This window comes from Trichomonas vaginalis, chromosome VI (assembly GCF_026262505.1).
Source record: "Trichomonas vaginalis G3 chromosome VI, whole genome shotgun sequence".
Taxonomy (NCBI): Eukaryota; Parabasalia; order Trichomonadida; family Trichomonadidae; genus Trichomonas; species Trichomonas vaginalis.
In genome coordinates, this window is record NC_067208.1 from 18,063,835 (window position 1) to 18,080,875 (window position 17,041).

General features: G+C 29.9%; 7 protein-coding genes across 7 annotated transcripts, besides 1 other annotated feature; 4 read left to right on the plus strand and 3 right to left on the minus strand.

The window, feature by feature from the left end:
• Positions 1 to 1,243: 1,243 nt before the first annotated feature.
• TVAGG3_0885710 (pantothenate kinase protein) lies at positions 1,244 to 2,170 on the minus strand (the record flags this gene model as incomplete). The annotated part of the gene is made up of 1 exon (XM_051250625.1): positions 1,271 to 2,161. One exon carries the CDS (start codon positions 2,159 to 2,161, stop codon positions 1,271 to 1,273), a length of 891 nt encoding a protein of 296 aa, XP_051086100.1.
• A 728-nt stretch (positions 2,171 to 2,898) lies between these two features.
• Positions 2,899 to 4,770, minus strand: TVAGG3_0885720 (serine-type endopeptidase protein; the record flags this gene model as incomplete). Its single annotated transcript, XM_001296872.2, has 1 exon — positions 2,899 to 4,770. The coding sequence occupies one exon, from the start codon at positions 4,768 to 4,770 to the stop codon at positions 2,899 to 2,901; it is 1,872 nt and encodes a 623-aa protein (XP_001296873.2).
• A 1,433-nt stretch (positions 4,771 to 6,203) lies between these two features.
• Positions 6,204 to 7,507, plus strand: TVAGG3_0885730 (protein ubiquitination; the record flags this gene model as incomplete). The annotated part of the gene is made up of 1 exon (XM_001296871.2): positions 6,276 to 7,142. The coding sequence occupies one exon, from the start codon at positions 6,276 to 6,278 to the stop codon at positions 7,140 to 7,142; it is 867 nt and encodes a 288-aa protein (XP_001296872.1).
• Positions 7,508 to 7,866: 359 nt separating this feature from the next.
• Positions 7,867 to 17,041: part of a mobile genetic element that runs on past the window's edge.
• TVAGG3_0885750 (DNA/RNA polymerase superfamily) lies at positions 9,209 to 10,502 on the plus strand (the record flags this gene model as incomplete). The annotated part of the gene is made up of 1 exon (XM_051250626.1): positions 9,209 to 10,502. A coding segment is annotated over one exon (1,294 nt), but the record flags the coding sequence as incomplete, so codon positions are not given.
• On the plus strand, positions 10,901 to 11,970 carry TVAGG3_0885760 (uncharacterized protein; the record flags this gene model as incomplete). Its single annotated transcript, XM_051250627.1, has 1 exon — positions 10,901 to 11,970. A coding segment is annotated over one exon (1,070 nt), but the record flags the coding sequence as incomplete, so codon positions are not given.
• TVAGG3_0885770 (integrase core domain containing protein family) lies at positions 12,839 to 14,236 on the plus strand (the record flags this gene model as incomplete). The annotated part of the gene is made up of 1 exon (XM_051250628.1): positions 12,839 to 14,236. One exon carries the CDS (start codon positions 12,839 to 12,841, stop codon positions 14,234 to 14,236), a length of 1,398 nt encoding a protein of 465 aa, XP_051086103.1.
• TVAGG3_0885780 (phage tail repeat-like family) lies at positions 15,170 to 16,364 on the minus strand (the record flags this gene model as incomplete). The annotated part of the gene is made up of 1 exon (XM_051250629.1): positions 15,170 to 16,364. A coding segment is annotated over one exon (1,195 nt), but the record flags the coding sequence as incomplete, so codon positions are not given.

A 17,041-nucleotide genomic window follows, 5' to 3' on the forward strand; every position in this document is an offset into this window, starting at 1 on the left:
ACAACTTCCATTTTTTTATTATGCTTTTTCGTTGATCAGAAGACTTAAATTTCAACTAAGAAATCGCTTTATGCCTGATATATGTTATGTGCTCACATATGCTGTTCACAACTTCAGTTCTTGGATATATTATTATGTTTTATGTTATTTTTATCGTGAAAAGGATAAGAATTTTTGTTTTAGATTAAGCAGAGTGTGGGATGATTTTACAATGCTAGCAGATGTTATGTTCATGGAACAAATTGCAATTGTATTAATTTGTTTTAATATCAAAATTGGAAAATATTTGAAGTACTTTAACTATTTTCTTTATGTTTTAATGATATTTAGGATTGTATGCAAATTCTTTTTTACCTTATACTCCAAAGTTGATCCATATACAATTCCATTCATTAATGAAGTTGTTTACAACAAAACATATATAGTCTATTCAACAATCTATAACACAATATATATTATAATGCTGATTCTTATGAATATATGCTTTGTATTATCAAGTATCAAAGATTACATTCCGAAAAAATATCATTTAAGAATTAACATTGCGTTATTCATGCAGATTCTTGGTAATATTGGTGCTGAAATAGCACAGCGCACAAGATATAGTCTTGCTGTTACAAAATTAGAATTTTATGACTTAAATAAATTTAATTACATCAGAGTTTTCATTAATTTATACATTATGTACTGCATGAGCATACCATACTTAGTAATAATGTGGACGCTGTCATCAACTGAGTATGTTGAAGAATCAGAAACTGCAGATGTGCTTTTTAGCGGAATTGCAACTCGGGATTAGAATTTTATTCTATATTTATCTTTAGTATTTTTTATTGTTGTATTTAAACTCCAATATTTAAGATAGAAAACAATTATATCAAAATAATCTTTGAGATAAAGCATATTATGATATATATGTAATGTGAGTATCATATTATAATAAGTGATACAGTGGTGCAATTCTGTTTCGGATTTATTGCTTTCAAAATAGAAATTTTAAAAATTATTTGATCAATTGCATTTATTTATTGCTTAAGTAATGTCAATGAAAAGTTTTTCATAAACTTTGAATACTCTCATTGAATGAAACATGATTTTTATCTGATATTTCCGACGATAAAAAAAATAAACAGAAAGAAATTAACTAATATTATTGCATTATGCAATTAAAAGCTGCAAAGTAGTCATTGAATTATAGAATTCATACAGAAAAAAAATTGGAAATATTTTATACATAAACATAATTTATTTTAGGGACAAATGATAAGAATCATTGGAGTTCTGATGCTCGCAAGGCTGCACCAATTGCTCCTGCATATCTATGATTCTCTGGGAAAATTAATGAGATTTCTTTGTTAAACAAAGAAGCTGACTTATATAATGAATCAGGGATACTTCCCTCCATTGAGAGGAAACCACCGACAAAAACAAGAGATGTTACTTTCTCTGCTCTAGCAACAGTTGCAGCTCCACCTGCAATAGAATAACAAATTGCAGAAAGGAGTGATGCAGCTATATCTTCTTTAGGAGCAGTTTTATGTTCTATTGATGCTTTGGCAAAAGAAGAAGCGCAAACATCAGATAATAAAGTATTTCCGTAATTTTGACCATAAATGTCTGAGATAAGTAAGTCCAATGTAGATGTTTTGCCAATATTAGCTAATCTAAGTATTTCATCGAAGTTATTTACTTGAATCAGTAAATTTGCTAAGCCAAGTAAGGTTCCACCTCCTAGCGGTGAGCCACCTACATGTTTCACCTTATTATCAATCGATAGGGCAGAGTATGAAACGCCTGTTCCCATTGAAATAATGATACAAGGAATTAAATCTTCTATTTGAGGGCCCAAAATTTTAACATTGCTTCGGTCTTTAAGTAAATGAGCAGCTCCAAAAGCTTGTGTTCCTAGTTCATCGAGTTTGACAGGTTTTGGTTTAATTTGCTCGAAAAATTCACGGAATTTAACGGATCCACCACCAGTTATGCATATTTTCTCGATTTTCTCATGAATTTGTTCGATTTTTAATTCGCCGTTTTCATCTGTTTGAAAGAAATTTTTGATTTCTTCAATTAATGTTGGGATGCAGAATAGTTGCTTATTTCCATCTTTTCCAATAAAGCACATTTTTGTAAATGAACCTCCAAGATCTACTCCAAGCATGAATACAAATTCTGGAGAACTTTTAATGTAAAGTTCACAATTCCGATATCCTCAAAATCCCGTAGTCACTTTTTTTGATTTGATTCTCTTCGAATTTTTTGCTCGAAAAATAAAACATCATTAAACTCGCTTTTTGAGATCAAATAAGGCATTTTGCAGTGAATAAAATGGATAATCCTTTAAAGTGAGAAATTGAGATTACCGTCGACGTTATAACTGAGTTAAACGAACATAATGCAGATAAAGCTGATGTATAACACTTTATCACTGGTTTTCCATCTTTTTTGAACTTAATTGAATGAAATCTAATCATTCATTCTTTGAATCATTGATTTATCACTAAGGTAAGATTTTCTGTATTGATGCATCTATTAACTAATATACTATTAATGGAAAATATATAAAGATTCTCATGATTTCTTTATTCAAAATGAATTGATGATTTCTTGGTGCAAAACAAAACAATAGATCTGTAGATCCCGAAACACAATAACAGAACAAATAATACAATACCTAACACAATCTCAGTAATTTGAACAGGAGTTAATGCATCGGGCCTATATTTGCCATCTTGTTCAACAACAAATAAATTAATCGTCATAGGATGGATATATTCTTGTCTTTCAGTTGAAGTAGGTGATATTTGTAAATAAAACTTCTTTGTTGAAGGAATCATGTTAATAAGCCACCTATTTCCTGTGTTTCTGATCCATTCTCTATTTAGAATGGCCTTGCTATCAGGAGATATAATAGTTGCAGCGATTGTTAGAAAATCCATCATAAATGATTCTATCAAGATGCAGAACATATTCAATATATATGTCAGTATCTGCAGTTTTGTATACTGTTCCATTTGGTGGATTGGATAAGCCAACATCCAAAGTATTACTATAGTCAACTGAAACATTTGATGAAAAGATGCACTTAGGATCCATGGAATCAATAATAAGTATCATATCAAGTTTATCCCTGAAAACACTAGGAGTATATTCTATTTTTAACAAATCGAATTTCTCATTAAAACTAGCATTAATAAGAATCCTATCATTTCCATCCGGTGAAGCAAGCCAAACTGTGTAGTATGCGTCTTTTACATCTTCACTTACATTTACTCTGACCCCAGCAGCTGTTGCTGCAAATAGATAAATTTTTTCTTTTGAATGTAATTTTGGAGACATTTGCTTCGAATGGTGAATGGCAACAATTCTTTGATTTATCAAAGAGATATCTGGAGCTATTTTGTTATAGAAGAACTTAAGACCTAAGCTCTCTATTGTTCCATGATATGCATTGTCTGCGACTCTAAATGAAACTGTCCATTTTCCTATTGGATTTTCACCTAAGAATTTATATCCCATTAATTCAACTGAGTTTATTGTTGAAGTTAAGTCTGCCTCTGTTAATATTTTCATTTCACACCTTGTTCCATTTGGACTAATAATGTGTGGATTTAACGACCCAAATGATAATTTCTTCGATTTGAAGAATAAACTGACGCATAAAACAGATTTCGCACTTCTTTCTGTGAAATCAAAAGTAACGTTGTGCTCACGGTCTTCAATAATTAAATTTAAAGTTTTTTCAACTTTGTATTCATAAAATTTCCCAGTTGATGTCCAATTTAATGCGATATCAACAGCTCTACCCAGATTCAACCTTCCAAAGCCCGATCTTCTATTATAATTAAGTTGTATTCCATTTTTGTCCCAAATTATCGTGTTTGGATTTACTTTATCTGCAGAAAACGCAGTAATATAAAACAGATCAGATAATGTTAGGTTTGGATTTGCTTCTAATAAAACAGCAAGTCCACCTGCGAATATCGCTGCACTTGCGTTAGTCGATGTGAAGTTCTTATTTGTTGAATTAGTAGATTTTGGCGAAGCTGTAAAAATAGGAGCATTTCCAGCAGCAGGAGCAACCATAAAGACACTTGCACCTTCAGCAGAACGATATAAAGAAAGACCTCTGTTAGTAACACCGCTAATTGTAAAAACTAGTGGCCAACCTGAAGGTGGACTCATAATAGGATCAGATGCGCAGAAAGTTCCTGCTGGAACCACTATTGGATGTGGCCAATTTCCTTCTTGTGGATGATATAAACAATCATCTGCAATTTCCTTAGGAATTACTTCTGGTTGAACGTATTGAACGTATCCATTCGGTTTCTCAATGTAAAGATATTGAAGGATTGATATATTCCACTTCAAACTCTGATGGCACATCACAGTTTGAAGGTGTTCTGCTTGCATGGAATAGTTTGTGAAAAAATAAGATGCAACATTTGCTCCTGGAGCAACACCTTCAAATTCTGTACCTCTTTTCCCTGCTGCTAGAGCTAATGATGCAGTTGCGATGTTATGTGATGAATTCGTTGTCAACATGATTTCATTTGTATAAATATTAATAAACTGATCTTTGATTGCTCTATCTTTGTATGCAACATGATCGAAAAGCGCTCCATCAGACATTACGGCAATTGTGATTCCTTTCCCTGTGTATTTATCGTAATATGCATGCCCAGACCAGTTGATATCTTCACCATCTAAGCCACCGTATTCATCATTTCCCGAATTTTTAAGCCACCACGCTACAAATAGATAAAACATCTTAAAATTGCTCACGCGGTAATCAAAATTGCAAACTCCGCTCTCAAATTAATTCCAACCTAACATTTAAAGAAACCTTCACTTAATATAATTCTCCATTTTTGATAATTTTATATAAAATTGAGGAAATTAAATAAATTGAGAGGAAATCAGTTGATACATTTGAACAGCATTCAAAAAAATTAAGATGTATTTGGGAAGCAAAATATGTATAGAGTATTAAATCAATTTTTTAAACGAGTTTATTCTGAATGTATTTCAGAGAATAATTTTCTTTGAAATGACATCTTTGAATTTGGGCTGCATTTAGCATGATTGGAATATTTGATTTGAATGTTTTATTTGAGAGAACAACATTTTGAAATGGGTCAGACTCAAGTTTATCTGTCGTAACAAGTTCTCTTTATCAAAATAAGATATTTAAGAAATATGACATTAATTATATTCTTTTCTGAAGTGCCATATTTTATATTTTTGAAACTTTTATTCTTCGGTGACTCATATTTTTTCGTATACGTTCTGTGCCTTCCTAACTTGTTTCCTTGTGTTCAATAGTTCCTATTCTGAGATTTTCCAAATGGGGTTATTTTCTTCGAAATGTTCCGAAAATTTCTTTAATACTCAAGATTTTATTTGAAAATAGTCTTGTGTGGCATCTAAAATTTACATATTTCCACAAATAATTAGCTATTGTATATTTTAAATGTTCAATTTCCGGAAATGTGTTTTCACAATTATATCTTCACTAATCTCTTTTAAAAAGGAGTTTATTGCTTCAGCATAAATTTTTATTGCTAAATGATTACTTTTTGTTTGAATAGAGTCATCTCGAGTTATTTTGGTGAGTTACCTGAAATAAAATGTTTTTCCCCAAGAAAATATAATAAGATCATTTTGATTAATGAAATTTCAAAAATGATTTACAAATCCAGTATCCTATATTTATTATAATAAAAATAACCTTCATCATTTTATGCTTCCAATATTATACCCAGAACTAAAATAACATGCAAGATCCAACTATAAATCCATCAACTGATATTGTTTTATATTTAATTCTTGATAATTGCATAAAATAAAATTATCATTTAGGTAAAACCAGCATCAAACACCAACTTTCTGCATCATTTGTTTTGCAAATATAGTGTATTATTTAAATCTGATTTCCGTGCAACATTTTGTAATATCGTTTTAATTCTCCATAGAAACCAAAACCACATATATATAGCTCAAACATACAAATAAACAGTTTCGAGTCATAGCCAAATTATACTCAATCAATATTTTATGAAAACCACAGATTCAATTGAATGACTTTTATTTTCAATAATAATGAGAGCTTATCAGTAATAATGATTATATTTTCCTTTGTACAATCACCGATAGTTCGAATTTTCATTGAATTTTTTCTGACAAAATTTTATAAATTGAGATGAAAGTTGGCCATTGTGGTTTTGAAAAAATAAAATTGCAAAATCAGCGGTTTTAAGATATCATTATAATAAATGCAATCACCAAGCATCGATGATGTCATCTCATTAGAAGAATGTCTCTTCAACATCAGCAACTATGATTCAAACGAGGTCGCAGCTGAAATATCCGATAAATGGGACAATTTAAAGGATCATATCAACTCAATCCTTCCTGCAGCGATCAACCAACGCAGATTTTCGTACGAGCAGTTCGCCAACGTTATCAAAGCCTTACCAAAGTTTAACAGATTGCTTTTAAACTTTGATATGCAAATTTACCTTAGAAATATTGAATCTACAGACGAAACATTTAATCTTTCTTTAAACATTTTCCCAGAGGGATCGATAGGCTACGCTATTATCCACGATGATGTCGATTCAGTTATCGAATTTTCGCTGTCCCCGAAATTCTTCGACCTCAAGGTCAGTTTCTGTGAAGCTGATAGCTGGACAGCCGAAATATTCTCGCTAATTGACGCTGCTGCTTATTTTGGAAGCTACAACGTTTTCAGATTTTTGTACGTAAATGGGTTCAAGATCACAGAAGAAACAGTTAAGAGGTCAATTTACGGTGGCAATATCGAAATTGCAGAGCTCATCAGCCAGGAAGGCTTCTCTTTTGCCAAATACATAAAAGATGCAATCATTTGCCATCGAAATGAGATTGCCATCTGGATCATTGAGCAAAATGATGAAGTAGAACTCGATTTTGACCTCTGTCTCCGCTGCAGAAATACTTTTTTGGTCAAATATATTATTGAAAGCGGAGTTTACAATGATTCATTTATGGAACGTGCGGTTTTAAGGAGAAGAAGAGATGTGTTGCAGTATCTCATTGATAATGGATACGACAACTCTGATTCCGACCACGAACTTGAACAAGTTTACTATAATATGTAATATATAGACTGTTATTATATTATTTTGTTTATAAATTTTATCTATCCTTTGATTTAGCGACTCTTTTAGATAATAAACAGCGTTATCGAAATTTACTTATTGATTTTTACCTTTTTACTATATAACCCATAATATATTTGAGTTTTGATTCTAATCAAAGAAATAATAAGATAAAAATTTGATTGTGGAGTAAATTTTTGATCTTATTTTCTTGATTTTTTGCTATTAAGCAGTCACTTAAGATCTTTATGAGTATAACAATAATTTTCTCTATTGTAGATTATGTGGTTGGATTATTTATAAAAAGTAGTAGGATAGGATGGGTTTTGTGACTTTTTTTGTAAACGTAAGAATTCATACAATATCGAGCGATTTTGTATCATTTTTTTAACATATTATTTTTAAAAATAATTTATTTTTTTATTCTTACATAAATGACCCAACAAGTAAAACTGGATAAAATAGATTATCGAATTTTAGAGGATGGTGTTCCTGTTTATATTCAAAGATTTAAAGGGAAGCAATATTATAGAATTGTTAATCCTGAATACATAAAACATTTATTTAAAAAGGAAGACTGTGAATTATTAAACGCTAATGAATATGAAACCAATAAATCAAAATTGAAATATAAATATATTGGAAGTGATGAAAGGTGTAAAGATAAAGATAAAGTTTATTCAGTTTCATATAATGAATGGAAAACCAATAAGATAAGAAAACATTTAGGAGATTATGGGAAATGTTCTGAATTCTTTAAATCTAGTATATACGAGAGAGTAAAAGAAATTAGAAATAATTATCATTCATGAATGAAAAATAAACTTTAAAAATTCATGTCTTACATTTTTGAATAATTTATTTTTTTATTTTGTATGAAATGAGCGTCAAGACTAACGACGTTAAAAAATTGGGATTCACAAACGAGGAAATAAAGGATATATTAGATGAGGCGGGTTATGAGGTTGATAAATATTATTTAAGAAATTGTCAAAAATTCGCGGAATTTTTAAATGAATTTGATTATGATGGAAAAATGAATAAAGATGATGTTATAAATTTCTTATATCCCACATCTGAAGAAGAAAAACTAAAGAACCCGATGTTTTCCCCGAATATTATGAAGAACGGATTAAAGATGATGATGAATATGATGAAATTGAAAGACTGGAAAAAATAAGAGATGAAATAGATGAAAAAATTAAGGAATTAAGAGAAGTTGAAAAATATAATGAAAATGAAGTAGAGGGTTTAATGAATATCCCAGCTTCAGAATCAGCACTTCAGAAATCTCATGAAGAAAGATATAAAAATTATGTCTCAGAATCAACACAAAATTTATTAGATGGTGAAATAGACGAAACACTTTCAGAAGAAGGTACTAAATTTATTCGTAAACATAAGTTACAATTTATTGATAATGAAGAATACCCCTGTATCTTACTTTCACCACCTTTAGATTCCGAAAAATTCAAAAAAGCTCTTAAAAACGTGACATATGCAACTAATACGATTAAGAAAGAAGATCATGATATTTACACAAATTATTATTTAAATAAATGCACAGGTGTTGATAAAGTTTTTGATTTATTAGATAAAATATCAAAAGAAACCATTGGTACATATAAAATTTTATGCGATTGTGGTTTCATTATTGAAGATACCAATAATGTTTCATATGAAAGAACAGCACCGAAGGAAGACGAAGTGAAAGGTCTATACCATTCGTTATTAAGAACATAAAAGATATGAAAACTTATAAACATTATATTTATTCATTTATTTCAGAAAAAATGGAAACAACCCATAAAACATCATCTCATCATTTTATAGCTATTCATACATTCCTTTTCAAAGTTGTGAAATTAAATAAGACAGGAATTAGATTTAATGTATCAGGGTACGCATTCTTGAGTAAATTAAAATGTATTCGTCACGTCGCAGATGATAAAAATTTATGTGTTCTTAATTCATTTTATGGGCTTTAGCCCTGGACTCTCTGAGTCTCGGACTTTAAAAAATAAACTTTATTTTTATTTATTTTTTAATTTTTTATTCTTACATAAATGAACAAAAACGGAACAGCTAAAATGAATGATAATCAAATTAGAGCAGAAGGTAGAAGGTTATTTAAACGCTTCTATAACATTCCTGATGGTGTTAATCCTAAAACTCGAAGAAGTTATTTAAATGAAGCAATAGATGCATATGAAGGGTTTGACATTTCATCAGAAAGTGAGAGATTAGCGAGAATGTTAAACGTTAATATTGATTTCTATTATTGTGATCCTCAACCAGAAGACGTGGACATAAATAAGGTAGACTTTCCATTAGTGGAATCAATAATGATAGATCCAGAATTTGAAACAGTAAATATTTTATTAACACAGAGTCCATGTGGAAAACTTCACGCTGACAGAATTACAGACGTTGAAGCACTCACCGGTTATAGAGTTTGCCCCTTTTGCAAAGAAGAGGTTTATTCTATCCGTGATGATCCAGAAAGGAAAAACCAAAGAAGATTTTTAAAGCATTGTGAGAAATGTAAAGAAAATAATGGAAGATTAATTCAAGACGTTCAATTGCAAAACACACAACAACCATATGCACCACATATCACGAAACAGAAGATATATCAATGGCTATTAGCACATAATTTGCAGGAATATTATCAACCGACAAGATATTATATTACTTTTGACTTCGAAACATTAGAGACTAAAGAAGAATTACAACTTTCTGAGTGTGCAACTTTGAACGCTTACTTAAAACCATTCATGGTATCATCAACGGTTAAATTAAACGATAAAACATATACGAGGAATTTTTGCTTAACTTCGAGTGATTCGTTCATCTCTGATTGGATTGAGTTTTTATTTTCAACCTGTTCATTAGTTGCTAAATCAAATATTGAACAATATGAAGAATTAATGAAGTCCCATACATTAAATGAGAAACAAAAGGAAGCAATGAAAGAGCTTTTAGATGAAGAATTTAATAAAGTGAATATCATTGGTTTTAATTCGGGAAAGTTTGATTTAAATTTAATTCTTCGTGATTTAAACACTGCAAAATGGAAAATAAAATCAATGCTGGGTTCATCTTCTCAATTTAAGCAAATCATTGTAAAGAAAACAAACGTTCCATATGAATTGAGATTTATTGACATCAGAAATTATATAGCGGGTGGAACATTAGACCAATTCACTCAAGATTTCGGAAATAATAAAACACGTGTTAAATCCTTTTTCCCTTATCAATTCATCACATGGGAGAATTACGAAGAAGAATTATATAAAGTGGAACCATTCACTCAAGATTCATTTTATTCAGCATTAACTCAAGAAACTATATCAGATAGTGATTATCAAATATATCTCAATGATGCTAAAAACTTTAAGAATAGATTAGAATATTTTATTCATTATTGCAATAAAGACGTTGAAATTATGATTGACCCAATTGATAAAATTATTGAAGAAACATTTGTTTATAAAATTGACATGCTTCATAATCTTTCATTATCATCTAATGCATCAATGATTCGTTACGCTTTAGCATATAAAGACTTTAATCCTAATGAAACATATCCAGAAGAAAATGTGGAATCAAGTTTTGAATTAACAAAAAAGTATTGGAAATATAAAATTGAATCATATAAGAAACAAGATGAAAAAGCAGAAAGAGATACTAAAAACAATGTTTCAATGGATGATTTTCAATACTATCACGATTTAATCCTTTCATCTAAATGTAAAATGTGTGGTAAAGCGTTTACATATGCAAATAAACCAACATTGGATAGAATCGATAATGAAAAACCACATACCAAAGAAAATTGTCAGTTAATGTGTTGTTATTGCAATGTCGTAAAATCAAATAAAGATGAAGAAGTTCAACGTTTAAGAATTAATTTAAGAAATTATGCATTAAAAAATAATTTACCAATGACCTTAGATTCAGTTGAAGCTTATCACATTCTCCGTAATGGAATTACTGGTGGTTTATCAAATGTTCAACATCGTGTTAATCTTAAAGGAATCACGCACATTAATAAACTTTCATATAATCCAGAAACTAAAACTGTATCAAATGAGGACACTTCCAACATTATGACTCATTTCGTTGGAGTTGATTTCAATTCATTATATCCTTCATCATTTTCATCTAATCCTCATGATTTCATTCAATATACTGACCATAAAATGTATATGCCGGGAAGATTGAATGGTGTTATCATTTGTGATACAGCAACAAAGAAAGCAAAAGCACTGGGAATAATTAAGAAGAAAAATACTTTATTCGTGGCTGAAGTAAAGGGTCACATTGATGAAAAATACATTAATGATTACATAAACTTTTTACCGATAATAAGAAACTTAGATATTATCACAGATGAAAAAACAATTGGTAGTTTTATGTATAATTACATGAAATCAAACAATCTACCAGTTGACCAGAAACAGAGAAAATTAACTCAGTTAGCATCAACACACAACCAATATCAACCATTTTCTTCTTATTATCTATGGTATCTAATAGACAGATTTCATTTTATCATCGATGATATTCAATCAATTTTAACATTTACGAAAAACACTTGCTTTAATGAATTTGCGAACGAATTTATGAACGAAAGACAAAAGGCTGAATTAGAAGGAAATAAAGGAAAAAGTTTATTTTGCAAGATTTCACTTAATGGATCATATGGTTACGATGCAATGAATACACAAAATTACGCAAAGACTAAAATAATGAATGCACAGAAGGCACGCGTTGCATGTATGTCAAATAAGTTTAAAAACATAAGAGAAATAGGAGAGGATACGTATCAAGTGATGCTCAAAGATAGATTTTATAGATGTGATACATGTTTACAAGAGGCATTCTTCACTTTAGATAATGCTAAATACTGGTATTTGGTTTTCATTTATGATTTTATGTATAAATGCTTGGATGTTAATCGTTTTCATTTCATTGAAGGTGATACTGATTCATCTTATTGGGCAATCGCTGGCGACCTAAATCTTCCTAACACTCAAGCATTTCAAGCAATTGTAACCGATAAAAAATTTTATGATAAAAACATTTTCAAATTCGCACCTTTTGATTTCTTCTGTTTTGATGAGAAATTTAAACCTAAATTAAAGAATAAAGCTGAAGAAAAAGCACATGAGAAAAAATTATTGGGTTTAGCAATTGAGAAACAAGGTGATAACATGGTTGCTTTATGCCCTAAGTGTTATACATCATTCAACGGAATGATTGATGGAAGTGATTTTAAAAAGATTGCACAAAAAATGAAAGGTGTAAGTTTACGACAAAATAAACAATTAACACCTAAAAATTATTTGGATATAATAAATGATAAAGTCATTTTCGATGGTCAGAATATTAATTTACAACTTAAAAATGGGTCAATGACTCGCTTAACAATTGGTAAGACTGCATTAACAGGAGCACACACTAAGGCTGTATGTTGTGAAAATGGATGTTGTATGCCATTTATTTAATGAAATGTCATAGAAGAGACAAAGAGGTGGGCACCCTTAAACATTTATTTTATTTTTATATAAATGGATAATGCAGATTTAGAAAATTTAATTGATGATTTAGTACTTAATCAAAAATTTCTTAGTTATTATGAATTAAAATCATATCTCCAAAAATATGATGAAACAATTACAGGTGATGATATGGGTGAATACTATCAGTATTATAAAAACGAAATTTTGAAATATCATGATAAAATAATTAAACGTTTAAGAGAGAACATTAAAGAAGAAAAATATTCAAAGGGAAAAACTAAATCACAACTTAAACAGTTGAAAGATTTCAAAAATAAAGTATTAACAGAAGAAGATATTGATGAATTATATAAATTATATAATCCTGAGCCGCAAAAACCAAAGGAACAAAAACAAAAGGTGCAAAACACCCAGGTTCAGCAGCTCATAAATGATGCACAAGCTTTAATTTATGATTCATTAGTTAAACCACATTCAGCCCGACTTTTAAATGAAGATCAACTTTTGGAATTCATCCTTCAACATAAACTCGAAGCGGGAAAGTATATCAAACCTTTATATACAGCATATTTAAAACAAATGAATAGAATACATCCGGAATTAATGAAGGGAGGAATGAAATCCAAAATCAAAGCAGATAAAATTAAACCACTTGCAACACCAAAACCTCCAACGGTAGTACCTCCTCCTTCAGTTAATCCTTCATCATTCACTTTATTATATCCATTTCAAACATTAAAGAAGCAAAAAGATTTTAAAAAGGATTTCAAGATATTAAATAAACCAACTGACCCAAAAATTCAACCGTTAAAGGAAAAATTTAGTCGCCCTTCATTTGCACCTTCACCTTATTCATACGAAATCGATCATCTGGAATATTCAAAAGGAAATATTACTTATTTATTTGCCATTAACATTAACACTAGATATTTATATTGCATTCCAGTGAAAGGGAAAACAGAACAGGAAACAAGAAGAGCTATTCAATACTTACTAGATCATGAAAGAGTAGATAATATAAGGGGTGATGGTGATAAAGGATTTCAGGCAGCCATGACTCATTATTTCCCACAAATTAATTTTTACTTCTCATCCTCTCCATATACGTTTCATAATAAAATAGTTGATGCGGTAATGAGAACTCTTCGAGATGCGTTAGGGGTTAACGGTCAGATATACTGGGATGGAAATCATGACTCCATCATACAGCAGTTAGTATATTATTACAATAATACATGGCATAGAACTATTAACATGAAACCAGTGGAAATGAAAAATGATATTTCAAAAGAATGGGAATATATTAGAAAGCAAATGGAAAGGTTGAATGATGTTAAACGTGAACAAATTAATTCGGGGCTCATGAATTTTAAACAAGGGGATAAAGTTTTGATTCATCTCGATTATGGAAAAACTGATAAATCAATGACAAAAAGAAGACGAAGATTTGACACAATAGCTGAATTTGTTAGATATATTAACGGCAATGCATTAGTTGAAGTTGACAATAAATTAATAGAAATTCCGATTTATTTTATTACTCCATTATATTTAAATAATATTTAATTTTTTTATTTCGTAAGAAATGAGTAACAACGAAGCAGTCAAGAGTCCAGACGATGAATATAAAAAGAAACTAAACAGAATTAAATCAAAAATATGCTATTACAAAAAGAAGCTGCAATGTGGTGAGGTTGAAAACGATAAAGAAATAATCGAAAAATTAGAAACTTACCGTTCAATCCTTAAACTGAGTGAAGCAAAAATAAAAGAATTTAATAGAATAAATAAATTGATTGGAAGAGATGAATTTAATAAAGATGAATTTTTAAACTCTATCCAAATTTAATTTTTATTCCTCTTCGACAACATCTCTCTTTCCATCATTACTGCATAACCACATTTTCTCAATTTTAGTGGTTTGTTATTTTTAACATGTTCTTGCATCATTTTTATCATTTCCTCCCTTGTTATGATTCGTGGTAAATTTTGAGCTTGTGGGGTATTCATTTATGATAAAAATAAAAATTTAAATTATGCCGTTCACTCTTTTGGAGCTCCTAAAGTTTGTTTCACAAACATTGAGCGTTCATTGAACTCTATACCATGCATAAACTGTCATGTAAGGTGGCATGTAATCTTTACTTTGTCCCGTCGTTTGTGTATATCCTGAAACATTATGTGTATGGTTTCCTTCTCCCTGAGTGTCATCCCAGTAACAATTAATAGCAAATTTAACGTCATCTTTAACATCATATCCTTTACCTTTTGTCATTCCTGACCAATCCCAATATCTATGCTTATGCCAACCCGCTTGAGATGTGCTTAAATCTACGTAGTGACTATGTGCAGGTAAATTTTCACCTGAAATCGTTTTACTTCCACCGGTTTCCTTTGAAGAGTTTGCACAATACAAAAACCTGTCAACTATTTGTTCCCATGCACCAACACCAAACATTACTTGAGGACCTCTTGCATCCATAGATGTATAAATAGAACCTACTGGGTTCATTAAATCAAACATATGAGATATTATAGGATTGTCTCTTTTGAACTTAAAATATAGTGTAACTATTTCAGGTTTCTTCCGGTTTGTGTTAGAATATTTTTTATAATATAATCTTATGTTTTCAGGGTAGGTAAAATCTTGACTATAATATTTATTTCTGTCATCTGTATAATAATATACTATTCTCGTTTTTTCTATTGCATTATATCTTTTATATCTATAAAAATCTAAATATAATGTTTGCTTTTGTTCATCTGCGTGTAGTATTCTTTCGTCAACACCATAGTCATAATAATATGGTGCTGGAGCTGGGTCAGGCAATGTCATATCTACCATTTCATAAACTCTTAAATATTTCTTTTGTTCGTCTCCATATAAGTTTAAGTAGCAGTTGTTGTCTAATGGAACTTTAACTTGTGTGCCATCATTCTTTTTATAACTTACATACATTTCATTGTTATTTTTCGGAATGAGTTTCCACCGTATACCATTTCTTAAGGACTGTACAAACACCCATCTAAAATATTTATTTTCTTCATTAACAGAAAAGTCACCAACAATAGTTTCAATATTTTTTGTTCCTATCAAACTTTGGTATATTTCGTTAACATATGTTTTATCTGCCTTCTTATTTAACTCATCGTTAACATATTCCTTATCTGCCTTCTTCCCTAACTCATCGTTAACATATGTTTTATCTGCCTTCTTATTTAACTCATCGTTAACATATTCCTTATCTGCCTTCTTCCCTAACTCATCGTTAACATATGTTTTATCTGCCTTCTTATTTAACTCATCGTTAACATATTCCTTATCTGCTTTAAGGTCTAAACATCCTGAAACCCACCCTGTATTGGCTTTACCTTCTAAAATCTTCGATGTCCGTTCATGATACCATTCAACCCTTTCTATAATTTCATTATCTTTTTCATCAACATAAACCAAATTTGCTTTCTTCATTAATTCACTATCAACCCTTTCTATAATTTCATTATCTTTTTCATCAACATAAACCAAATTTGCTTTCTTCATTATGTCATTTAGGAAACCTTTTATGAATTCCTCATTTAAATTAAATCTTCCAATCTTCAAAACTTTAGGAAATGCATTTAATGCGTAATATCTTTGTTCTTCTGGTGGAATTGATGTTATATCATCCGTTATTCCTTTAATTTTAGAATTCATAAATAAAATTTCTTTTATATTTGATATCACTGCACCACCTTTGCAAACGAATTCAAAATGGTCATTTTTCAATACTATCTCCAAATCTCCATATTTCAACCTTTGCGTTTGTTCTGCCGTCTTTGAATTATATGCATATGTGGCGTATGTAATGGTCTGTGGTTGCTGTTGTTTAATCATTTATTACGATTTAAAAATAAATATTTAATCTGTTATCTCATCAGCTATTTTTTCTATTTGAAATTGCCATAATATTTCATTCATAAATTCTAAATCACAATCAAATAGGTCAGTTATTCTAAATTTAATATTTGATAAATCTTTTGAATGAAGAATAAATGAATTCCCGGATAATTGAAATGGATATGATAAAGAAAATGTGTTTAAGTTGATGGATAAAATGTTTTGTATTGATGGGTAAGAGTTAGGGTCTAATGTTTGATGTGAAAATCTCATTGGGGTATTAACTTTATCACATTTGATTAAAATGAAATTAGAACCAGTGTCAGAATACAAAACATCCCCAACATCTTTTTCAAAATTTAATATCCCCAACAATGAACGAAGACGAGGAGTACAAAATTTAATTTTCAGCGGAAATTTAATAAGGTTATTTATTTCATCAAGTTCAAAAAGTTTATCAGGTTTTGATTTAAAATTTTCTTCATACCATACGA